The 26595-nt window shown below is 42.7% G+C and overlaps 1 protein-coding gene across 1 annotated transcript in view; it reads right to left on the bottom strand.

Annotated features, from left to right (window-relative positions):
* LOC135518608 (piezo-type mechanosensitive ion channel component 2-like) overlaps positions 1 to 26595 on the bottom strand; it is a 328980-nt gene that overhangs the window by 96903 nt on the left and 205482 nt on the right. Inside the window, 3 exon segments of the mRNA XM_064943769.1 lie at positions 23299 to 23470; positions 23734 to 23833; positions 24581 to 24824. Of these exon segments, the coding sequence (XP_064799841.1) occupies positions 23299 to 23470; positions 23734 to 23833; positions 24581 to 24824 (516 nt within the window).

Genomic DNA, 26595 nt, shown 5'->3' with positions numbered 1-26595 from the left:
ACCTGGTGTAATGAGTAACCTGGTGTAACCTGGTGTAATGAGTAACCTGGTGTAATGAGTAACCTGGTGTAACCTAGTGTAATGAGTAACCTGGTATAACCTGGTGTAATGAATAACCTGGTGTAATGAGTAACCTGGTGTAACCTGGTGTAATGAGTAACCTGGTGTAATGAGTAACCTGGTGTGATGAGTAACCTGGTGTAATGAATAACCTGGTGTAATGAGTAACCTGGTGTAACCTGGTGTAAAAGTAACCTGGTGTAATGAGTAACCTGGTGTGATGAGTAACCTGGTGTAATGAGTAACCTGGTGTAACCTGGTGTAATGAGTAAACTGGTGTAACCTGGTGTAATGAGTAACCTGGTGTGATGAGTAACCTGGTGTAACCTGGTGTAATGAGTAACCTGGTGTAATGAGTAACCTGGTGTAATGAGTAACCTGGTGTAATGAGTAACCTGGTGTGATGAGTAACCTGGTGTAACCTAGTGTAATGAGTAACCTGGTGTAATGAGTAACCTTGTGTAATGAGTAACCTGGTGTAATGTGTAAGCTGGTGTAACCTGGTGTAATGAGTAACCTGGTGAAACCTAGTGTAATGAGTAACCTGGTGTAATGAGTAACCTGGTGTAACCTGGTGTAATGAGTAACCTGGTGTAATGAGTAACCTGGTGTAATGAGTAACCTGGTGTGATGAGTAACCTGGTGTAATGAGTAACCTGGTGTAACCTGGTGTAATGAGTAACCTGGTGTAATGAGTAACCTGGTGTAATGAGTAACCTGGTGTAACCTGGTGTAATGAGTAACCTGGTGTAACCTGGTGTAATGAGGAACCCTTGTGTAATGAGTAACCTGGTGTAATGAGTAACCTGATGTAACCTGGTGTAATGAGTAACCTGGTGTAACCTGGTGTAATGAGTTACCTGGTGTAACCTGGTGTAATGAGTAACCTGGTGTAATGAGTGACCTGGTGAAATGGGTAACCTGGTGTAACCTGGTGTAATGAGTAACCTGGTGTGATGAGTAACCTGGTGTAATGAGTAACCTGGTGTAACCTGGTGTAATCTGGTGTAACCTGGTGTAATGAGTAACCTGGTGTAATGAGTAACCTGGTGTAAACCTAGTGTAATGAGTAACCTGGTGTAATGTGTAACCTGGTGTAATGAGTAACATGGTGTGATGAGTAACCTGGTGTAATGAGTAACCTGGTGTAACCTGGTGTAATGAGTAACCTGGTGTAATGAGTAACCTGGTGTAACCTAGTGTAATGAGTAACCTGGTGTAACCTGGTGTAATGAATAACCTGGTGTAATGAGTAACCTGGTGTAACCTGGTGTAATGAGTAACCTATTGTAATGAGTAACCTGGTGTGATGAGTAACCTGGTATAATGTATAACCTGGTGTAATGAGTAGCCTGGTGTAACCTGGTGTAAAAGTAACCTGGTGTAATGAGTAACCTGGTGTGATGAGTAACCTGGTGTGATGAGTAACCTGGTGTAACCTGGTGTAATGAGTAAACTGGTGTAACCTGGTGTAATGAGTAACCTGGTGTGATGAGTTACCTGGTGTAACCTGGTGTGATGAGTAACCTGGTGTAAGCTGGTGTAATGAGTAACCTGGTGTAACCTGGTGTAATGAGTAACCTGGTGTAATGAGTAACCTGGTGTAATGAGTAACCTGGTGTAATGAGTAACCTGGTGTGATGAGTAACCTGGTGTAATGAGTAACCTGTTGTAATGAGTAACCTGGTGTAATGAGTAACCTGGTGTAACCTGGTGTAATGAGTAACCTGGTGTAACCTGGTGTAATGAGTAACCTGGTGTAACCTGGTGTAAGAGTAACCTGGTGTAATGAGTAACCTGGTGTAATGAGTAACCTGGTGTAACCTGGTGTAATGAGTAACATGGTGTAACCTGGTGTAATGAGTAACCTGGTGTAATGAGTAACATTGTGTAACCTGGTGTAATGAGTAAACAGGTGTTATGAGTAACCTGGTGTAATGAGTAACCTGGTGTAATGAGTAACCTGGTGTAACCTGGTGTAATGAGTAACCTGGTGTGATGAGTAACCTGGTGTAATGAGTAACCTGGTGCGATGAGTAACCTGCTGTAAACTGGTGTAATGAGTAACCTGGTGTAACCTGGTGTAATGAGTAACCTGGTGTAATGAGTAACCTGGTGTAAGCTGGTGTAATGAGTAACCTGGTGTAACCTGGTGTAATGAGTAACCTGGTGTAATGAGTAACCTGGTGTAACCTGGTGTAATGAGTAACCTGGTGTAATGAGTAACCTGGTGTAACCTGGTGTAATGAGTAACCTGGTGTAATGAGTAACCTGGTGTAATGAATAACCTGGTGTAATGAGTAACCTGGTGAGTAACCTGGTGTAATGAGTAACCTGGTAATGAGTAACCTGGTGTAACCTGGTGTAATGAGTAACCTGGTGTAACCTGGTGTAATAAGTAACCTGGTGTAATGAGTAACCTGGTGTGATGAGTAACCAGGTGTAATGAGTAACCTGGTGTAAGCTGTTGTAATGAGTAACCTGGTGTGATGAGTAACCTGGTGTAACCTGGTGTGATGAGTAACCTGGTGTAACCTGGTGTAATGAGTAACCTGGTGTAATGAGTAACCTGGTGTAATGAGTAACCTGGTGTAATGTGTAACCTGGTGTAATGAGTAACCTGGTGTGATGAGTAACCTGGTGTAATGAGTAACCTGGTGTAACCTGGTGTAATGAGTAACCTGGTGTAATGAATAACCTGGTGTAAAGAGTAACCTGGTGTAACCTGGTGTAATGAGTAACCTATTGTAATGAGTAACCTGGTGTAACCTGGTGTAATGAGTAGCCTGTTGTAACCTGGTGTAATAAGTAACCTGGTGTAATGAGTAACCTGGTGTGATGAGTAACCTGGTGTAATGAGTAACCTGCTGTAAACTGGTGTAATGAGTAACCTGGTGTAAACCTAGTGTAATGAGTAACCTGGTGTAATGTGTAACCTGGTGTCATGAGTAACATGGTGTGATGAGTAACCTGGTGTAATGAGTAACCTGGTGTAACCTGGTGTAATGAGTAACCTGGTGTAATGAGTAACCTGGTGTAACCTGTGTAATGTAACCTGGTGTAACCTGGTGTAATGAATAACCTGGTGTAATGAGTAACCTGGTGTAACCTGGTGTAATGAGTAACCTATTGTAATGAGTAACCTGGTGTAACCTGGTGTAATGAGTAACCTGGTGTAACCTGGTGTAATGAGTAACCTGGTGTAATGAGTAACCTGGTGTGATGAGTAACCTGGTGTAATGAGTAACCTGGTGTAACCTGGTGTAATGAGTAACCTGGTGTAACCTGGTGTAATGAGTAACCTGGTGTAATGAGTAACCTGGTGTGATGAGTAACCTGGTGTAATGAGTAACCTGGTGTGATGAGTAACCAGGTGTAATGAGTAACCTGGTGTAAGCTGTTGTAATGAGTAACCTGGTGTGATGAGTAACCTGGTGTTACCTGGTGTGATGAGTAACCTGGTGTAACCTGGTGTAATGAGTAACCTGGTGTAATGAGTAACCTGGTGTGATGAGTAACCTGGTGTAACCTAGTGTAATGATTAACCTGGTGTAATGAGTAACCTTGTGTAATGAGTAACCTGGTGTAATGTGTAAGCTGGTGTAACCTGGTGTAATGAGTAACCTGGTGTAACCTGGTGTAATGAGTAACCTGGTGAAACCTGGTGTAATGAGTAACCTGGTGTAATGAGTAACCTGGTGTAACCTGGTGTAATGAGTAACCTGGTGTAATGAGTAACCTGGTGTAATGAGTAACCTGGTGTAATGAGTAACCTGGTGTAATGAGTAACCTGGTGTAACCTGGTGTAATGAGTAACCTGAACCTGTGAGTAACCTGGTGTAACCTGAATGAGTAACCTGGTGTAACCTGGTGTAATGAGTAACCTGGCGTAACCTGGTGTAATGAGTAACCTTGTGTAATGAGTAACCTGGTGTAATGAGTAACCTGATGTAACCTGGTGTAATGAGTTACCTGGTAACCTGGTGTAATGAGTAACCTGGTGTAATGAGTAACCTGGTGAAATGGGTAACCTGGTGTAATGAGTGTGAAGTAACCTGGTGTAATGAGTAACCTGGTGTGATGAGTAACCTGGTGTAATGAGAAACCTGGTGTAACCTGGTGTAATCTGGTGTAACCTGGTGTAATGAGTAACCTGGTGTAATGAGTAACCTGGTGTAAACCTAGTGTAATGAGTAACCTGGTGTAATGTGTAACCTGGTGTCATGAGTAACATGGTGTGATGAGTAACCTGGTGTAGTGAGTAACCCGGTGTAAACTGGTGTAATGAGTAACCTGGTGTAATGAGTAACCTGGTGTAACCTAGTGTAATGAGTAACCTGGTGTAACCTGGTGTAATGAATAACCTGGTGTAATGAGTAACCTGGTGTAACCTGGTGTAATGAGTAACCTATTGTAATGAGTAACCTGGTGTGATGAGTAACCTGGTGTAATGAATAACCTGGTGTAATGAGTAGCCTGGTGTAATGAGTAACCTGGTGTAACCTGGTGTAATGAGTAACCTGGTGTAACCTGGTGTAATGAGTAACCTGGTGTAATGAGTAACCTGGTGTAACCTGGTGTAATGAGTAACCTGGTGTAATGAGTAACCTGGTGTAACCTGGTGTAATGAGTAACCTATTGTAATGAGTAACCTGGTGTAATGAATAACCTGGTGTAATGAGTAACCTGGTGTAACCTGGTGTAATGAGTAACCTATTGTAATGAGTAACCTGGTGTAACCTGGTGTAATGAGTAGCCTGGTGTAACCTGGTGTAATAAGTAACCTGGTGTAATGAGTAACCTGGTGTGATGAGTAACCTGGTGTAATGAGTAACCTGGTGTAACCTGGTGTAATGAGTAAACTGGTGTAACCTGGTGTAATGAGTAACCTGGTGTGATGAGTAACCTGGTGTAACCTGGTGTAATGAGTAACCTGGTGTAATGAGTAACCTGGTGTAAACCTAGTGTAATGAGTAACCTGGTGTAATGTGTAACCTGGTGTCATGAGTAACATGGTGTGATGAGTAACCTGGTGTAATGAGTAACCTGGTGTAAACTGGTGTAATGAGTAACCTGGTGTAATGAATAACCTGGTGTAATGAGTAACCTGGTGTAACCTGGTGTAATGAGTAACCTATTGTAATGAGTAACCTGGTGTAACCTGGTGTAATGAGTAGCCTGTTGTAACCTGGTGTAATAAGTAACCTGGTGTAATGAGTAACCTGGTGTGATGAGTAACCTGGTGTAATGAGTAACCTGGTGCGATGAGTAACCTGCTGTAAACTGGTGTAATGAGTAACCTGGTGTAATGAGTAACCTGGTGTAAACCTAGTGTAATGAGTAACCTGGTGTAATGTGTAACCTGGTGTCATGAGTAACATGGTGTGATGAGTAACCTGGTGTAATGAGTAACATGGTGTAACCTGGTGTAATGAGTAACCTGGTGTAATGAGTAACCTGGTGTAACCTAGTGTAATGAGTAACCTGGTGTAACCTGGTGTAATGAATAACCTGGTGTAATGAGTAACCTGGTGTAACCTGGTGTAATGAGTAACCTGGTGTAATGAGTAACCTGGTGTAACCTGGTGTAATGAGTAGCCTGTTGTAACCTGGTGTAATAAGTAACCTGGTGTAATGAGTAACCTGGTGTGACGAGTAACCTGGTGTAATGAGTAACCTGGTGTAACCTGGTGTAATGAGTAGCCTGGTGTAACCTGGTGTAATAAGTAACCTGGTGTAATGAGTAACCTGGTGTGATGAGTAACCTGGTGTAATGAGTAACCTGGTGTAACCTGGTGTAATGAGTAAACTGGTGTAACCTGGTGTAATGAGTAACCTGGTGTGATGAGTAACCTGGTGTAACCTGGTGTAATGAATAACCTGGTGTAATGAGTAACCTGGTGTAATGAGTAACCTGGTGTAATGAGTAACCTGGTGTGATGAGTAACCTGGTGTAACCTAGTGTAATGAGTAACCTGGTGTAATCAGTAACCTTGTGTAATGAGTAACCTGGTGTAATGTGTAAGCTGGTGTAACCTGGTGTAATGAGTAACCTGGTGTAACCTGGTGTAATGAGTAACCTGGTGAAACCTGGTGTAATGAGTAACCTGGTGTCATGAGTAAATGGTGTGATGAGTTACCTGGTGTAATGAGTAACCTGGTGTAAACTGGTGTAATGAGTAACCTGGTGTAATGAGTAACCTGGTGTAACCTAGTGTAATGAGTAACCTGGTGTAACCTGGTGTAATGAATAACCTGGTGTAACCTGGTGTAATGAGTAACCTATTGTAATGAGTAAACTGGTGTAACCTGGTGTAATGAGTAACCTGGTGTAACCTGGTGTAATAATTAACCTGGTTTAATGAGTAACCTGGTGTGATGAGTAACCTGGTGTAATGAGTAACCTGGTGTAACCTGGTGTAATGAGTAAACTGGTGTAACCTGGTGTAATGAGTAAACTGGTGTAACCTGGTGTAATGAGTAACATGGTGTGATGAGTAACCCGGTGTAACCTGGTGTAATGAATAACCTGGTGTAACCTGGTGTAATGAGTAACCTGGTGTAATGAGTAACCTAGTGTAACCTGGTGAAATGAGTAACCTGGTGTAATGAGTAACCTGGTGTAATGAGTAACCTGGTGTAATGAGTAACCTGGTGTAAACCTGGTGTAATGAGTAACCTGGTGTAATGTGTAACCTGGTGTAATGAGTAACCTGGTGTAACCTGGTGTAATCTGGTGTAACCTGGTGTAATGAGTAACCTGGTGTAATGAGTAACCTGGTGTAAACCTAGTGTAATGAGTAACCTGGTGTAATGTGTAACCTGGTGTAACCTGGTGTGATGAGTAACCTGGTGTAATGAGTAACCTGGTGTAACCTGGTGTAATGAGTAACCTGGTGTAATGAGTAACCTGGTGTAACCTAGTGTAATGAGTAACCTGGTGTAACCTGGTGTAATGAATAACCTGGTGTAATGAGTAACCTGGTGTAACCTGGTGTAATGAGTAACCTATTGTAATGAGTAACCTGGTGTAACCTGGTGTAATGAGTAACCTGGTGTAACCTGGTGTAATAATTAACCTGGTGTAATGAGTAACCTGGTGTGATGAGTAACCTGGTGTAATGAGTAACCTGGTGTAACCTGGTGTAATGAGTAAACTGGTGTAACCTGGTGTAATGAGTAACCTGGTGTGATGAGTAACCTGGTGTAACCTGGTGTGATGAGTATCCTGGTGTAACCTGGTGTAATGAGTAACCTGGTGTAACCTGGTGTAATGAGTAACCTGGTGTAATGAGTAACCTGGTGTAACCTGGTGTAATGAGTAACCTGGTGTAACCTGGTGTAATGAGTAACCTGGTGTAATGAGTAACCTGGTGTAATGAGTAACCTGGTGTAATGAGTAACCTGGTGTGATGAGTAACCTGGTGTAATGAGTAACCTGGTGTAATGAGTAACCTGGTGTAACCTGGTGTAATGAGTAACATGGTGTAACCTGGTGTAATGAGTAACCTGGTGTAACCTGGTGTAATGAGTAACCTGGTGGTGTAACCTGGTGTAATGAGTAACCTGGTGTATGAGTAACCTGGTAAACTGTGTAATGAGTAACCTGGTGTATGAGTAACCTGGTGTAATGAGTAATGAGTAACCTGGTGTAATGAGTAACATGGTGAGTGAGTAACCTGGTGTAATGAGTAACCTGGTGTAACCTAGTGTAATGAGTAACCTGGTGTAACCTGGTGTAATGAATAACCTGGTGTAATGAATAACCTGGTGTAACCTGGTGTAATGGTGTAACCTGGTGTAATGAGTAACCTGGTGTAATGAGTAACCTGGTGTAACCTGGTGTAATGAGTAACCTGGTGTAATGAGTAACCTGGTGTAACCTGGTGTAATGAGTAACCTGGTGTAACCTGGTGTAATGAGTAACCTGGTGTAATGAGTAACCTGGTGTAACCTGGTGTAATCTGGTGTAACCTGGTGTAATGAGTAACCTGGTGTAATGAGTAACCTGGTGTAAACCTGGTGTAATGAGTAACCTGGTGTAACCTGGTGTAATGAGTAACCTGGTGTAAATGAGTAACCTGGTGTAACCTGGTGTAATGAGTAACCTGGTGTAACCTGGTGTAATGAGTAACCTGGTGTCATGAGTAACATGGTGTGATGAGTAACCTGGTGTAATGAGTAACCTGGTGTAACCTGGTGTAATGAGTAACCTGGTGTAACCTAGTGTAATGAGTAACCTGGTGTAATGAGTAACCTGGTGTAATGAGTAACCTGGTGTAATGAGTAACCTATTGTAATGAGTAACCTGGTGTAACCTGGTGTAATGAGTAGCCTGGTGTAACCTGGTGTAATAAGAAACCTGGTGTAATGAGTAACCTGGTGTGATGAGTAACCTGGTGTAATAAGTAACCTGGTGTAAACTGGTGTAATGAGTAAACTGGTGTAACCTGGTGTAATGAGTTACCTGGTGTAACCTGGTGTAATGAGTAACCTGGTGTAATGAGTAACCTGGTGTAACCTGGTGTAATGAGTAACCTGGTGTAATGAGTAACCTGGTGTAAACCTGGTGTAATGAGTAACCTGGTGTAATGTGTAACCTGGTGTAATGAGTAACATGGTGTGATGAGTAACCTGGTGTAAAGAGTAACCTGGTGTAACCTGGTGTAATGAGTAACCTGGTGTAATGAGTAACCTGGTGTAATCTAGTGTAATGAGTAACCTGGTGTAACCTGGTGTAATGAGTAACCTGGTGTAATGAGTAACCTGGTGTAATGAGTAACCTGGTGTAACCTGGTGTAATCTGGTGTAACCTGGTGTAATGAGTAACCTGGTGTAATGAGTAACCTGGTGTAAACCTAGTGTAATGAGTAACCGGGTGTAATGTGTAACCTGGTGTAATGAGTAACCTGGTGTAATGAGTAACCTGGTGTAATGAGTAACCTGGTGTAATGAGTAACCTGGTGTAACCTGGTGTAATGAGTAACCTGGTGTAACCTGGTGTAATAAGTAACCTGGTGTAATGAGTAACCTGGTGTGATGAGTAACCTGGTGTAATGAGTAACCTGGTGTAACCTGGTGTAATGAGTAAACTGGTGTAACCTGGTGTAATGAGTAACCTGGTGTGATGAGTAACCTGGTGTAACCTGGTGTAATGAGTAACCTGGTGTAACCTGGTGTAATGAGTAACCTGGTGTAACCTGGTGTAATGAGTAACCTGGTGTAATGAGTAACCTGCTGTAAGCTGGTGTAATTAGTAACCTGGTGTAACCTGGTGTAATGAGTAACCTGGTGTAATGAGTAACCTGGTGTAATGAGTAACCTGGTGTAAACCTAGTGTAATGAGTAACCTGGTGTAATGTGTAACCTGGTGTCATGAGTAACATGGTGTAATGAGTAACCTGGTGTAATGAATAGCCTGGTGTAATGAGTAACCTGGTGTAACCTGGTGTAATGAGTAACCTGGTGTAACCTGGTGTAATAAGTAACCTGGTGTAATGAGTAACCTGGTGTGATGAGTAACCTGGTGTAATGAGTAACCTGGTGTAACCTGGTGTAATGAGTAAACTGGTGTAACCTGGTGTAATGAGTAACCTGGTGTGATGAGTAACCTGGTGTAACCTGGTGTGATGAGTAACCTGGTGTAACCTGGTGTAATGAGTAACCTGGTGTAACCTGGTGTAATGAGTAACCTGGTGTAATGAGTAACCTGGTGTAAGCTGGTGTAATGAGTAACCTGGTGTAACCTGGTGTAATGAGTAACCTGGTGTAATGAGTAACCTGGTGTAATGAGTAACCTGGTGTAATGAGTAACCTGGTGTGATGAGTAACCTGGTGTAATGAGTAACCTGGTGTAATGAGTAACCTGGTGTAACCTGGTGTAATGAGTAACATGGTGTAACCTGGTGTAATGAGTAACCTGGTGTAACCTGGTGTAATGAGTAACATGGTGTAACCTGGTGTAATGAGTAACCTGGTGTAATGAGTAACGTGGTGTAATGAGTAACCTGGTGTAACCTGGTGTAATGAGTAACATGGTGTAACCTGGTGTAATGAGTAACCTGGTGTAAGTAACCTGGTGTAATGAGTAACCTGGTGTAATGAGTAACCTGGTTTAACCAGGTGTAATGAGTAACCTGGTGTGATGAGTAACCTGGTGTGATGAGTAACCTGGTGTAATGAGTAACCTGGTGTAATGAGTAACCTGGTGTAACCTGGTGTAATGAGTAACCTGGTGTAACCTGGTGTAATGAGTAACCTGGTGTAATGAGTAACCTGGTGTAACCTGGTGTAATGAGTAACCTGGTGTAATGAGTAACATGGTGTAACCTGGTGTAATGAGTAAACTGGTGTAACCTGGTGTAATGAGTAACCTGGTGTAACCTGTTGTAATGAATAACCTGGTGTGATGAGTAACCTGGTGTAACCTGGTGTAATGAGTAACCTATTGTAAGGAGTAACCTGGTGTAACCTGGTGTAATGAGTAACCTGGTGTAACCTGGTGTAATAAGTAACCTGGTGTAATGAGTAACCTGGTGTAACCTGGTGTAATGAGTAACCTGGTAATGAGTAACCTGGTGTAACCTGGTGTAATGAATAACCTGGTGTAACCTGGTGTAACGAGTAACCTGGTGTAACCTGGTGTAATGAGTAACCTGGTGTAATGAGTAACCTGGTGTAACCTGGTGTAACCTGGTGTAACCTGGTGTAATGAGTAACCTGGTGTAAACCTGGTGTAATGAGTTACCTGGTGTAACCTGGTGTAATGAGTAACCTGGTGTAATGAGTAACCTGGTGTAACCTGGTGTAATCTGGTGTAACCTGGTGTAATGAGTAACCTGGTGTAATGAGTAACCTGGTGTAAACCTGGTGTAATGAGTAACCTGGTGTAACCTGGTGTAATGAGTAACCTGGTGTAATGAGTAACCTGGTGTAACCTGGTGTAATGAGTAACCTGGTGTAACCTGGTGTAATGAGTAACCTGGTGTCATGAGTAACCTGGTGTAATGAGTAACCTGGTGTAATGAGTAACCTGGTGGAACATGGTGTAATGAGTAACCTGGTGGAACCTAGTGTAATGAGTAACCTGGTGGAACCGAGTGTAATGAGTAACCCTGGTGTAATGAGTAACCTGGTGTAATGAGTAACCTGGTGTAATGAGTAACCTGGTGTAACCTGGTGTAATGAGTAACCTGGTGTAACCTGGTGTAATGAGTAACCTGGTGTAATGAGTAACCTGGTGTAATGAGTAACCTGGTGTAATGAGTAACCTGGTTTAACCTGGTGTAATGAGTAACCTGGTGTAATGAGTAACCTGGTGTGATGAGTAACCTGGTGTAATGAGTAACCTGGTGTGATGAGTAACCTGGTGTAACCTGGTTTAATGAGTAACATGGTGTAACCTGGTGTAATGAGTAACCTGGTGTAATGAGTAACCTTGTGTAATGAGTAACCTGGTGTAATGAGTAACATGGTGTGATGAGTAACCTGGTGTAATGAGTAACCTGGTGTAACCTGTGTAATGAGTAACCTGGTGTAACCTGGTGTAATGAATAACCTGGTGTAATGAGTAACCTGGTGTAACCTGGTGTAATGAGTAACCTGGTGTAAGGAGTAACCTGGTGTAATGAGTATTCTGGTGTAACCTGGTGTAATGAGTAACCTGGTGTAACCTGGTGTAATGAATAACCTGGTGTAATGAGTAACCTGGTGTAACCTGGTAATGAGTAACCTGGTGTAACCTGGTGTAACCCTGGTGTAATGAGTAACCTGGTGTAACCTGGTGTAATGAGTAACCTGGTGTAATGAGTAACCTGGTGTAACCTGGTAACCTGGTGTAACCTGGTGTAATGAGTAACCTGGTGTAAACCTGGTGTAATGAGTTACCTGGTGTAACCTGGTGTAATGAGTAACCTGGTGTAATGAGTAACCTGGTGTAACCTGGTGTAATCTGAGTAACCTGGTGTAATGAGTAACCTGGTGTAATGAGTAACCTGGTGTAAACCTGGTGTAATGAGTAACCTGGTGTAACCTGGTGTAATGAGTAACCTGGTGTAATGAGTAACCTGGTGTAACCTGAGTAATGAGTAACCTGGTGTAACCTGGTGTAATGTGTAACCTGGTGTCATGAGTAACATGGTGTGATGAGTAACCTGGTGTAATGAGTAACCTGGTGTAACCTGGTGTAATGAGTAACCTGGTGTAACCTAGTGTAATGAGTAACCTGGTGTAATGAGTAACCTGGTGTAATGAGTAACCTGGTGTAACATGGTGTAATGAGTAACCTATTGTAATGAGTAACCTGGTGTAACCTGGTGTAATGAGTAGCCTGGTGTAACCTGGTGTAATAAGAAACCTTGTGTAATGAGTAACCTGGTGTGATGAGTAACCTGGTGTAATGAGTAACCTGGTGTAATGAGTAACCTGGTGTAACATGGTGTAAGAGTAACCTATTGTAATGAGTAACCTGGTGTAACCTGGTGTAATGAGTAAACTGGTGTAACCTGGTGTAATGAGTTACCTGGTGTAACCTGGTGTAATGAGTAACCTGGTGTAACCTGGTGTAATGAGTAACATGGTGTAATGAGTAACCTGGTGTAAAACTGGTGTAATGAGTAACTTGGTGTAATGTGTAACCTGGTGTAATGAGTAACCTGATGAGTAACCTGGTGTAATGAGTAACCTGGTGTAACCTGGTGTAATGAGTAACCTGGTGTGATGAGTAACCTGGTGTAACCTGGTGTAATGAGTAACCTGGTGTAACCTGGTGTAATGAGGAAACCTGGTGTAATGAGTAACCTGGTGTAATGAGTAACCTGGTGTAACCTGGTGTAATGAGTAACCTGGTGTAATGAGTAACCTGGTGTAATGAGTAACCTGATGTAACCTGGTGTAATGAGTAACCTGGTGTAACCTGGTGTAATGAGTTACCTGGTGTAACCTGGTGTAATGAGGAAACCTTGTGTAATGAGTAACCTGGTGTAACCTGGTCTAATGAGTAAACTGGTGTAACCTGGTGTAATGAGTAACCTGGTGTAACCTAGTGTAATGAGTAACCTGGTGTAACCTGGTGTAATGAATAACCTGGTGTAATGAGTAACCTGGTGTAACCTGGTAATGAGTAACCTGGTGTAATGAGTAACCTGGTGTAATGAGTAACCTGGTGTAACCTAGTGTAATGAGTAACCTGGTGTAACCTGGTGTAATGAATAACCTGGTGTAATGAGTAACCTGGTGTAACCTGGTGTAATGAGTAACCTATTGTAAGGAGTAACCTGGTGTGATGAGTAACCTGGTGTAACCTAACCTGTAACGAGTAACCTGGTGTAACCTGGTGTAATGAGTAACCTGGTGTAATGAGTAATCTGGTGTAACCTGGTGTAACCTGGTGTAACATGGTGTAATGAGTAACCTGGTGGAACCTAGTGTAATGAGTAACCTGGTGTAACCTGGTGTAATGAGTAACCTGGTGTAATGAGTAACCTGGTGTAATGAGTAACCTGGTGTAACCTGGTGTAATGAGTAACCTGGTGTAATGAGTAACCTGGTGTAAACCTGGTGTAATGAGTAACCTGGTGTAACCTGGTGTAATGAGTAACCTGGTGTAATGAGTAACCTGGTGGAACCTGGTGTAATGAGTAAACTGGTGTAATGAGTCACCTGGTGTAATGTGTAACCTGGTGTGATGAGTGACCTGGTGTGATGAGTAACCTGGTGTAATGAGTAACCTGGTGTAACCTGGTGTAATGAGTAACATGGTGTAACCTGGTGTAATGAGTAAGCTGGTGTAACCTGGTGTAATGAGTAACATGGTGTAACCTGGTGTAATGAGTAACCTGGTGTAATGAGTAACGTGGTGTAATGAGTAACCTGGTGTAACCTGGTGTAATGAGTTACATGGTGTAACCTGGTGTAATGAGTAACCTGGTGTTATGAGTAACCTGGTGTAATGAGTAACCTGGTGTAATGAGTAACCTGGTTTAACCTGGTGTAATGAGTAACCTGGTGTAATGAGTAACCTGGTGTGATGAGTAACCTGGTGTAATGAGTAACCTGGTGTGATGAGTAACCTGCTGTAAACTGGTGTAATGAGTAACCTGGTGTAACCTGGTGTAATGAGTAACCTGGTGTAATGAGTAACCTGGTGTAACCTGGTGTAATGAGTAACCTGGTGTAATGAGTAACATGGTGTGATGAGTAACCTGGTGTAATGAGTAACCTGGTGTAACCTAGTGTAATGAGTAACCTGGTGTAACCTGGTGTAATGAATAACCTGGTGTAATGAGTAACCTGGTGTAACCTGGTGTAATGAGTAACCTGGTGTAACCTGGTGTAATGAGTAACCTGGTGTAATGAGTAACCTGGTATAACCTGGTGTAATGAATAACCTGGTGTAATGAGTAACCTGGTTAACCTGGTGTAATGAGTAACCTATTGTAATGAGTAACCTGGTGTAATGAGTAACCTGGTGTAACCTGGTGTAATGAGTAACCTGGTGTAACCTGGTGTAATGAGTAACCTGGTGTAATGAGTAACCTGGTGTAACCTGGTGTAACCTGGTGTAACCTGGTGTAATGAGTAACCTGGTGTAAACCTGGTGTAATGAGTTACCTGGTGTAACCTGGTGTAATGAGTAACCTGGTGTAATGAGTAACCTGGTGTAACCTGGTGTAATCTGGTGTAACCTGGTGTAATGAGTAACCTGGTGTAATGAGTAACCTGGTGTAAACCTGGTGTAATGAGTAACCTATTGTAAGGAGTAACCTGGTGTAACGAGTAACATGGTGTAACCTAGTGTAACGAGTAACCTGGTGTAACCTGGTGTAATGAGTAACCTGGTGTAATGAGTAACCTGGTGTAACCTGGTGTAACCTGGTGTAACCTGGTGTAATGAGTAACCTGGTGTAAACCTGGTGTAATGAGTTACCTGGTGTAACCTGGTGTAATGAGTAACCTGGTGTAATGAGTAACCTGGTGTAACCTGGTGTAATCTGGTGTAACCTGGTGTAATGAGTAACCTGGTGTAATGAGTAACCTGGTGTAAACCTGGTGTAATGAGTAACCTGGTGTAACCTGGTGTAATGAGTAACCTGGTGTAAATGAGTAACCTGGTGTAACCTGGTGTAATGAGTAACCTGGTGTAACCTGGTGTAATGTGTAACCTGGTGTCATGAGTAACATGGTGTGATGAGTAACCTGGTGTAATGAGTAACCTGGTGTAACCTGGTGTAATGAGTAACATGGTGTAACCTGGTGTAATGAGTAAGCTGGTGTAACCTGGTGTAATGAGTAACATGGTGTAACCTGGTGTAATGAGTAACCTGGTGTAATGAGTAACGTGGTGTAATGAGTAACCTGGTGTAACCTGGTGTAATGAGTTACATGGTGTAACCTGGTGTAATGAGTAACCTGGTGTTATGAGTAACCTGGTGTAATGAGTAACCTGGTGTAATGAGTAACCTGGTTTAACCTGGTGTAATGAGTAACCTGGTGTAATGAGTAACCTGGTGTGATGAGTAACCTGGTGTAATGAGTAACCTGGTGTGATGAGTAACCTGCTGTAAACTGGTGTAATGAGTAACCTGGTGTAACCTGGTGTAATGAGTAACCTGGTGTTATGAGTAACCTGGTGTAACCTAGTGTAATGAGTAACCTGGTGTAATGAGTAACATGGTGTGATGAGTAACCTGGTGTAATGAGTAACCTGGTGTAACCTAGTGTAATGAGTAACCTGGTGTAACCTGGTGTAATGAATAACCTGGTGTAATGAGTAACCTGGTGTAACCTGGTGTAATGAGTAACCTATTGTAAGGAGTAACCTGGTGTAACGAGTATTCTGGTGTAACCTAGTGTAATGAGTAACCTGGTGTAACCTGGTGTAATGAATAACCTGGTGTAATGAGTAACCTGGTGTAACCTGGTGTAATGAGTAACCTATTGTAAGGAGTAACCTGGTGTAACGAGTAACATGGTGTAACCTAGTGTAACGAGTAACCTGGTGTAACCTGGTGTAATGAGTAACCTGGTGTAATGAGTAACCTGGTGTAACCTGGTGTAACCTGGTGTAACCTGGTGTAATGAGTAACCTGGTGTAAACCTGGTGTAATGAGTTACCTGGTGTAACCTGGTGTAATGAGTAACCTGGTGTAATGAGTAACCTGGTGTAACCTGGTGTAATCTGGTGTAACCTGGTGTAATGAGTAACCTGGTGTAATGAGTAACCTGGTGTAAACCTGGTGTAATGAGTAACCTGGTGTAACCTGGTGTAATGAGTAACCTGGTGTAAATGAGTAACCTGGTGTAACCTGGTGTAATGAGTAACCTGGTGTAACCTGGTGTAATGTGTAACCTGGTGTCATGAGTAACATGGTGTGATGAGTAACCTGGTGTAATGAGTAACCTGGTGTAACCTGGTGTAATGAGTAACCTGGTGTAACCTAGTGTAATGAGTAACCTGGTGTAATGAGTAACCTGGTGTAATGAGTAACCTGGTGTAACATGGTGTAATGAGTAACCTATTGTAATGAGTAACCTGGTGTAACCTGGTGTAATGAGTAGCCTGGTGTAACCTGGTGTAATAAGAAACCTTGTGTAATGAGTAACCTGGTGTGATGAGTAACCTGGTGTAATGAGTAACCTGGTGTAATGAGTAACCTGGTGTAACATGGTGTAATGAGTAACCTATTGTAATGAGTAACCTGGTGTAACCTGGTGTAATGAGTAAACTGGTGTAACCTGGTGTAATGAGTTACCTGGTGTAACCTGGTGTAATGAGTAACCTGGTGTAACCTGGTGTAATGAGTAACATGGTGTAATGAGTAACCTGGTGTAAAACTGGTGTAATGAGTAACCTGGTGTAATGTGTAACCTGGTGTAATGAGTAACATGGTGTGATGAGTAACCTGCTGTAATGAGTAACCTGGTGTAACCTGGTGTAATGAGTAACCTGGTGTGATGAGTAACCTGGTGTAACCTGGTGTAATGAGTAACCTGGTGTAACCTGGTGTAATGAGGAAACCTGGTGTAATGAGTAACCTGGTGTAATGAGTAACCTGGTGTAACCTGGTGTAATGAGGAAACCTTGTGTAATGAGTAACCTGGTGTAATGAGTAACCTGATGTAACCTGGTGTAATGAGTAACCTGGTGTAACCTGGTGTAATGAGTTACCTGGTGTAACCTGGTGTAATGAGGAAACCTTGTGTAATGAGTAACCTGGTGTAACCTGGTCTAATGAGTAAACTGGTGTAACCTGGTGTAATGAGTAACTTGGTGTGATGGATGTCAGAAGGTGAATTCACCAATTTGTAAGTCGCTCTGGATAAGAGCGTCTGCTAAATGACTTAAATGTAAATGTATGAGTAACCTGGTGTAACCTGGTGTGATGAGTAACCCGGTGTAACCTGGTGTAATGAGTAACCTGGTGTAACCTGGTGTAATGAGTCACCTGGTGTAATGAGTAACCTGGTGTAAGCTGGTGTAATGAGTAACCTGGTGTAACCTGGTGTAATGAGTAACCTGGTGTAATGAGTAACCTGGTGTAATGAGTAACCTGGTGTAATGAGTAACCTGGTGTAATGAGTAACCTGGTGTAATGAGTAACCTGGTGTAATGAGTAACCTGGTGTAACCTGGTGTAATGAGTAACATGGTGTAACCTGGTGTAATGAGTAAGCTGGTGTAACCTGGTGTAATGAGTAACATGGTGTAACCTGGTGTAATGAGTAACCTGGTGTAATGAGTAACGTGGTGTAATGAGTAACCTGGTGTAACCTGGTGTAATGAGTAACATGGTGTAACCTGGTGTAATGAGTAACCTGGTGTTATGAGTAATCTGGTGTAATGAGTAACCTGGTGTAATGAGTAACCTGGTGTAACCTGGTGTAACCTGGTGTAATGAGTAACCTGGTGTAATGAGTAACCTGGTGTAATGAGTAACCTGGTGTAAACCTGGTGTATAAAGAGTAACCTGGTGTAATGTGTAACCTGGTGTAATGAGTAACATGGTGTGATGAGTAACCTGGTGTAATGAGTAACCTGGTGTAACCTAGTGTAATGAGTAACCTGGTGTAACCTGGTGTAATGAGTAACCCGGTGTAATGAGTAACCTGGTGTAATGAGTAACCGGGTGTAATGAGTAACCTGGCATGATGAGTAACCTGGTGTAATGAGTAACCTTGTGTAATGTGTAAGCTGGTGTAATGAGTAATGAGAAACCTGGTGTAATGAGTAACCTGGTGTAATGAGTAACCTGGTGTAATGAGTAACCTGGTGTAATGAGTAACCTGGTGTGATGAGTAACCTGGTGTAACCTAGTGTAATGAGTAACCTGGTGTAATGAGTAACCTTGTGTAATGAGTAACCTGGTGTAATGTGTAAGCTGGTGTAACCTGGTGTAATGAGTAACCTGGTGTAACCTGGTGTAATGAGTAACCTGGTGTAACCTGGTGTAATGAGTAACCTGGTGTAATGAGTAACCTGGTGTAACCTGGTGTAATGAGTAACCTGGTGTAATGAGTAACCTGGTGTAATGAGTAACCTGGTGTGATGAGTAACCTGGTGTAACCTGGTGTAATGAGTAACCTGGTGTAACCTGGTGTAATGACGAAACCTGGTGTAATGAGTAACCTGGTGTAATGAGTAACCTGGTGTAACCTGGTGTAATGAGGAAACCTTGTGTAATGAGTAACCTGGTGTAATGAGTAATATATAATAATATAATAATAATAATATATCCCATTTAGCAGACGCTTTTGTCCAAAGCGACTTACAAGTCGGCTGGGGCCACTACTTTTACATATGCGTGACCCCAGCGGGAATCGTAACCTGGCTTGTAATGCCATGCCTGGTGAGCCACACAGGACCCTGAGTAACCTGATGTAACCTGGTGTAATGAGTAACCTGGTGTAACCTGGTGTAATGAGATACCTGGTGTAACCTGGTGTAATGAGTAACCTGGTGTAATGAGTGACCTGGTGAAATGGGTAACCTGGTGTAACCTGGTGTAATGAGTAACCTGGTGTGATGAGTAACCTGGTGTAATGAGTAACCTGGTGTGATGAGTAACCTGGTGTAATGAGTAACCTGGTGTAACCTGGTGTAATCTGGTGTAACCTGGTGTAATGAGTAACCTGGTGTAATGAGTAACCTGGTGTAAACCTAGTGTAATGAGTAACCTGGTGTAATGTGTAACCTGGTGTCATGAGTAACATGGTGTGATGAGTTACCTGGTGTAATGAGTAACCTGGTGTAAACTGGTGTAATGAGTAACCTGGTGTAATGAGTAACCTGGTGTAACCTAGTGTAATGAGTAACCTGGTGTAACCTGGGGTAATGAATAACCTGGTGTAATGAGTAACCTGGTGTAACCTGGTGTAATGAGTAACCTGGTGTAATGAGTAACCTGGTGTAACCTGGTGTAATGAGTAACCTGGTGTAACGAGTAACCTGGTGTAATGAGTAACCTGGTGTGATGAGTAACCTGGTGTAACCTGGTGTAATGAGTAACCTGGTGCAACCTGGTGTAATGAGGAAACCTGGTGTAATGAGTAAGCTGGTGTAATGAGTAACCTGGTGTAACCTGGTGTAATGAGGAAACCTTGTGTAATGAGTAAACTGGTGTAATGAGTAACCTGATGTAACCTGGTGTAATGAGTAACCTGGTGTAATGAGTAACGTGGTGTAATGAGTAACCTGGTGTAACCTGGTGTAATGAGTGTCATGGTGTAACCTGGTGTAATGAGTAACCTGGTGTTATGAGTAACCTGGTGTAATGAGTAACCTGGTGTAATGAGTAACCTGGTGTAACCTGGAGTAATGAGTAACCTGGTGTAATGAGTAACCTGGTGTGATGAGTAACCTGGTGTAATGAGTAACCTGGTGTGATGAGTAACCTGGTGTAACCTGGAGTAATGAGTAACCTGGTGTAATGAGTAACCTGGTGTGATGAGTAACCTGGTGTAATGAGTAACCTGGTGTAATGAGTAACCTGGTGTAACCTGGTGTAATGAGTAACCTGGTGTTATGAGTAACCTGGTGTAACCTAGTGTAATGAGTAACCTGGTGTAACCTGGTGTAATGAGTAACCTGGTGTAATGAGTAACCTGGTGTAACCTGGTGTAACCTGGTGTAATGAGTAACCTGGTGTAATGAGTAACCTGGTGTAAACCTGGTGTAATGAGTAACCTGGTGTAATGTGTAACCTGGTGTAATGAGTAACCTGGTGTGATGAGTAACTTGGTGTAATGAGTAACCTGGTGTAACCTAGTGTAAAGAGTAACCGGGTGTAACCTGGTGTAATGAATAACCTGGTGTAATGAGTAACCTGGTGTAACCTGGTGTAATGAGTAACCTATTGTAAGGAGTAACCTGGTGTAACGAGTAACCTGGTGTAACCTAGTGTAATGAGTAACCTGGTGTAACCTGGTGTAATGAGTAACCTGGTGTAATGAGTAACCTGGTGTAACCTGGTGTAACCTGGTGCAATGAGTAACCTGGTGTAATGAGTAACCTGGTGTAAACCTGGTGTAATGAGTTACCTGGTGTAACCTGGTGTAATGAGTAACCTGGTGTAATGAGTAACCTGGTGTAACCTGGTGTAATCTGGTGTAACCTGGTGTAGAGTAACCTGGTGTAATGAGTAAACTGGTGTTATGAGTAACCTGGTGTAACCTAGTGTAATGAGTAACCTGGTGTAACCTGGTGTAATGAGTAACCTGGTGTAATGAGTAACCTGGTGTAACCTGGTGTAACCTGGTGTAATGAGTAACCTGGTGTAATGAGTAACCTGGTGTAATGAGTAACCTGGTGTAAACCTGGTGTAATGAGTTACCTGGTGTAATGTGTAACCTGGTGTAATGAGTAACATGGTGTAACCTGGTGTAACGAGTAACCTGGTGTAACCTAGTGTAATGAGTAACCTGGTGTAAACTGGTGTAATGAGTAACCTGGTGTAATGAGTAACCTGGTGTAACCTGGTGTAACCTGGTGTAATGAGTAACCTGGTGTAATGAGTAACCTGGTGTAAACCTGGTGTAATGAGTAACCTGGTGTAACCTGGTGTAATGAGTAACCTGGTGTTATGAGTAACCTGGTGTAACCTAGTGTAATGAGTAACCTGGTGTAACCTGGTGTAATGAGTAACCTGGCATAATGAGTAACCTGGTGTAACCTGGTGTAACCTGGTGTAATGAGTAACCTGGTGTAATGAGTAACCTGGTGTAAACCTGGTGTAATGAGTAACCTGGTGTAATGTGTAACCTGGTGTAATGAGTAACCTGGTGTGATGAGTAACTTGGTGTAATGAGTAACCTGGTGTAACCTAGTGTAATGAGTAACCTGGTGTAACCTGGTGTAATGAATAACCTGGTGTAATGAGTAACCTGGTGTAACCTGGTGTAATGAGTAACCTATTGAAAGGAGTAACCTGGTGTAACGAGTAACCTGGTGTAACCTAGTGTAATGAGTAACCTGGTGTAACCTGGTGTAATGAGTAACCTGGTGTAATGAGTAACCTGGTGTAACCTGGTGTAATGAGTAACATGGTGTAACCTGGTGTAATGAGTAACCTGGTGTAATGAGTAACGTGGTGTAATGAGTAACCTGGTGTAACCTGGTGTAATGAGTGTCATGGTGTAACCTGGTGTAATGAGTAACCTGGTGTTATGAGTAACCTGGTGTAATGAGTAACCTGGTGTAATGAGTAACCTGGTGTAACCTGGAGTAATGAGTAACCTGGTGTAATGAGTAACCTGGTGTGATGAGTAACCTGGTGTAATGAGTAACCTGGTGTGATGAGTAACCTGCTGTAAACTGGTGTAATGAGTAACCTGGTATAATGAGTAACCTGGTGTAACCTAGTGTAATGAGTAACCTGGTGTAACCTGGTGTAATGAGTAACCTGGTGTAATGAGTAACCTGGTGTAACCTGGTGTAACCTGGTGTAATGAGTAACCTGGTGTAATGAGTAACCTGGTGTAAAACTGGTGTAATGAGTAACCTGGTGTAATGTGTAACCTGGTGTAATGAGTAACATGGTGTGATGAGTAACCTGGTGTAATGAGTAACCTGGTGTAACCTAGTGTAATGAGTAACCTGGTGTAACCTGGTGTAATGAATAACCTGGTGTAATGAGTAACCTGGTGTAACCTGGTGTAATGAGTAACCTATTGTAAGGAGTAACCTGGTGTAACGAGTAACCTGGTGTAACCTAGTGTAATGAGTAACCTGGTGTAACCTGGTGTAATGAGTAACCTGGTGTAATGAGTAACCTGGTGTAACCTGGTGTAACCTGGTGTAATGAGTAACCTGGTGTAATGAGTAACCTGGTGTAAACCTGGTGTAATGAGTTACCTGGTGTAACCTGGTGTAATGAGTAACCTGGTGTAATGAGTAACCTGGTGTAACCTGGTGTAATCTGGTGTAACCTGGTGTAATGAGTAACCTGGTGTAATGAGTAAACTGGTGTTATGAGTAACCTGGTGTAACCTAGTGTAATGAGTAACCTGGTGTAACCTGGTGTAATGAGTAACCTGGTGTAATGAGTAACCTGGTGTAACCTGGTGTAACCTGGTGTAATGAGTAACCTGGTGTAATGAGTAACCTGGTGTAATGAGTAACCTGGTGTAATGAGTAACCTGGTGTAAACCTGGTGTAAAGAGTAACCTGGTGTAACCTGGTGTAATGAATAACCTGGTGTAATGAGTAACCTGGTGTAACCTGGTGTAATGAGTAACCTATTGTAAGGAGTAACCTGGTGTAACGAGTAACCTGGTGTAACCTAGTGTAATGAGTAACCTGGTGTAACCTGGTGTAATGAGTAACCTGGTGTAATGAGTAACCTGGTGTAACCTGGTGTAACCTGGTGTAATGAGTAACCTGGTGTAATGAGTAACCTGGTGTAAACCTGGTGTAATGAGTTACCTGGTGTAACCTGGTGTAATGAGTAACCTGGTGTAATGAGTAACCTGGTGTAACCTGGTGTAATCTGGTGTAACCTGGTGTAATGAGTAACCTGGTGTAATGAGTAACCTGGTGTAACCTGGTGTAATCTGGTGTAACCTGGTGTAATGAGTAACCTGGTTTAACCTGGTGTACCCTGGTGTGATGAGTAACCCGGTGTGATGCCTGAGACCTGAAGACTTAAGTTTGCTCCCCCACCTAATGCCTCGACTTTAGCTCAGTGGGCTAAACCAATGTTTGTGTCATTTAAAGGACCTGGGGTCTGGAACCCCAGTACTATACCTGGAGGCCAGTATCTGTGAGGCCCTGATGTCAGCCACCACATGTAGGAAGTAGTAACTCATGAAGACGCGTCTCTGCAACAGCAGGAAGGCAAAACAGATGCTGTCCCAGATGATCCCAGCCTCGTCGCTGGGCAGGTCACACTTCTTACCACCATCCGCAGCTAGTGAGGATACACACACACGTATTCACACACACACACACACACGCACACACGCACACGCACACGCACACACACACACACCCACACAGACACCACATATATATATATACACACACACACAGAACACCTTTAGTTGTATAATTTCTACGTTTAATCTCCTTCATAAAACACGTCCATATTTCATTGAATTTCAACTGTTGAATGTCACTGAACTTCACGGCGTTAAGTGATCCGTTATTCTGTAAGAGACGTACGTGTGATGTCTCTGTTAGTGACGACCTTATACTCCTTGATGGTGCAGGCCAGACTGAGGAGCTGGATCAGCCAGCAGTTATTTACCACCAGGACATTGATGTAGCCACAGGCCAGGATCTGATCACAACACAGAGAGGAGGAATCAAATATACAGGCTGGCAGAAAGGTTTAAACAAGGACTCAGATCTACAGGGTGAATCAGATCTACAGGGTGAATCAGATCTACAGGGTGAATCAGATCTACAGGGTGAATCAGATCTACAGGGTGAATCTGATCTACAGGGTGAATCTGATCTACAGGGTGAATCAGATCTACAGGGTGAATCTGATCTACAGGGTGAATCAGAACTACAGGGTGAATCAGATCTACAGGGTGAATCTGATCTACAGGGTGAATCTGATCTACAGGGTGAATCAGATCTACAGGGTGAATCTGATCTACAGGGTGAATCAGATCTACAGGGTGAATCAGATCTACAGGGTGAATCTGATCTGAATCAGATCTACAGGGAATCAGAATCAGAACTACAGGGTGAATCAGATCTACAGGGTGAATCAGATCTACAGGGTGAATCAGAACTACAGGGTGAATCAGAACTACAGGGTGAATCAGAACTACAGTGTGAATCAGATCTACAGGGTGAATCAGATCTACAGGGTGAATCAGATCTACAGGGTGAATCAGATCTACAAGGTGAATCAGATCTACAGGGTGAATCAGAAAAGGCACCAGATGGAAGGACCCCTTCATGTAACATGACTTTGCTTATGATTGTAAAGCATCTACAGTATGTAGTGCATATGAACACTTAAGAACGCTATATAAACCCTCTATAAGCTGCTCATAACCATGGTCCTACTCACAGATAGGATGTTCTTCATGGTGATCACAAACACGTTATAGGCGATCAGGAAGTCCCAGTAGTGTAGGATCTTTTTGATTGGCTTGAGCAGCAGCTCCCCGCCGAACAGCAGGAAGTAGAAACATCCCACCAGATAGCCCAAACAGAAGAGGCTGATACGCGTGGTGCCGGTGATGAAGATGATGGTGAGGACGAACCAGAACAGGTAGCTGAACGTGATCACCTTCAGCATGTCCAGGTAGGACCTGGTAAAAGGACCGCAGAGAAGGGGAAAAAAAGAGACAAGGGCCAAGTTCAATGTGTTGAATGTGTTGAATGTGTTGAATGTGTTGAATGTGTTGAATGTTTTCAATGTGTTCAATGTGTTGAATGTGTTCAATGTGTTCAATGTGTTGAATGTGTTGAATGTGTTCAATGTGTTCAATGTGTTCAATGTGTTGAATGTGTTCAATGTGTTGAATGTGTTCAATGTGTTCAATGTGTTGAATGTGTTCAATGTGTTGAATGTGTTCAATGTGTTTAATGTGTTTAATGTGTTCAATGTGTTGAAAGTGTTTAATGTGTTCAATGTGTTGAAAGTGTTTAATGTGTTTAATGTGTTCAATGTGTTCAATGTGTTTAATGTGTTCAATGTAGGCAACGTGTTCAATGTAGGCAACGTGTTCAATGTAGGCAACGTGTTCAATGTGTGCAACGTGTTCATTGTGTTTAATGTGTTCATTGTGTTTAATGTGTTCAATGTGTTCAATGTTGAAGGGGCGGCAGGGTAGCCTGGTGGTTAGAGCGTTGGACTAGTAACCAAAAGGTTGCAAGTTCAAATCCCCAAGCTGACAAGGTACAAATCTGTCGTTCTGCCCCTGAACAGGCAGTTAACCCACTGTTCCTAGGCTGTCATTGAAAATAAGATTTTGTTCTTAACTGACTTGCCTAGTTAAATAAAGGAAAAATAAAAAACGTGTTCAAGGCTTTAACTCAGTGTAATGCACAGACCAAGGTTCAAACCTCTTCCCCTTTTCCCTGACCACTTTACCTAAATGGGAATACCCCTTGTCTGTAATCATATGAGATATATCTTTAGGTCATTGAGCTACAGTAGGAAAAAGCATCATGTTGAGTGCACAGGAAAAGTCTAAACAATGTTTGTGGTTGCTCTGTAATATAATCTGTAAATACATCCATCAATCACATAATTTTAACTAGATCAATAACAGTGAGGCTTACAGTAAGAGTCTGATTGTGATCGATCAATACATGGAAATTATGGTTGATTATATAATATATGGAGTTGACAGGTATGTACTCTACTGAGAGAGAGAGTGAGAGCGAGCGAGAGAAAGAGAGGGCTTTGTAATAACTCAGGCTATGTCTATCAGTACGGGTATGTACTCTACTGAGAGAGAGAGAGAGAGAGAGAGAGAGAGACAGAGACAGAGACAGAGACAGAGAGACAGAGAGACAGACAGAGAGACAGAGACAGAGAGAGAGAGAGAGGGCTTTGTAATAACTCAGGCTATGTGTATCAGTACGGGTATGTACTCTACTGAGAGAGAGAGACAGAGAGAGAGAGAGAGAGAGAGAGACAGAGACAGAGAGAGACAGAGAGAGAAAGAGAGACGGAGAGCCGGAGAGACAGAGAGAGAGAGAGAGACAGAGAGAGAGAGACAGAGAGAGACAGAGAGAGAGAGAGAGACAGAGAGAGAAAGAGAGACAGAAAGACAGAGAGAGAGAGAGAGAGAGAGACAGAGAGAGACAGAGAGACAGAGACAGAGAGACAGAGACAGAGAGACAGAGACAGAGACAGAGAGACAGAGAGAGAGAGACAGAGAGAGAAAGAGAGACAGAGAGACAGAGAGAGAGAGAGGGCCTTGTGTAACTGGATCCAGTTCAGGTATGTTCAGGTTTGGGGGGGGGGGCTTGAGTCAGTCTGTTATATCTGTTATGTCTGTTATATCTAGAGCACTTCTCCTGTCGTATCTGGTGTCCTGTGTGAATTTAAGTATCCTCTCTCTAATTCTC

This window comes from Oncorhynchus masou, chromosome 3, assembly GCF_036934945.1.
Source record: "Oncorhynchus masou masou isolate Uvic2021 chromosome 3, UVic_Omas_1.1, whole genome shotgun sequence".
In the NCBI taxonomy this organism is placed as follows: domain Eukaryota; kingdom Metazoa; phylum Chordata; class Actinopteri; order Salmoniformes; family Salmonidae; genus Oncorhynchus; species Oncorhynchus masou.
The sequence above is the reverse complement of the archived record's forward strand: the minus strand, read 5'-3'. Positions and strand labels throughout refer to the sequence as shown.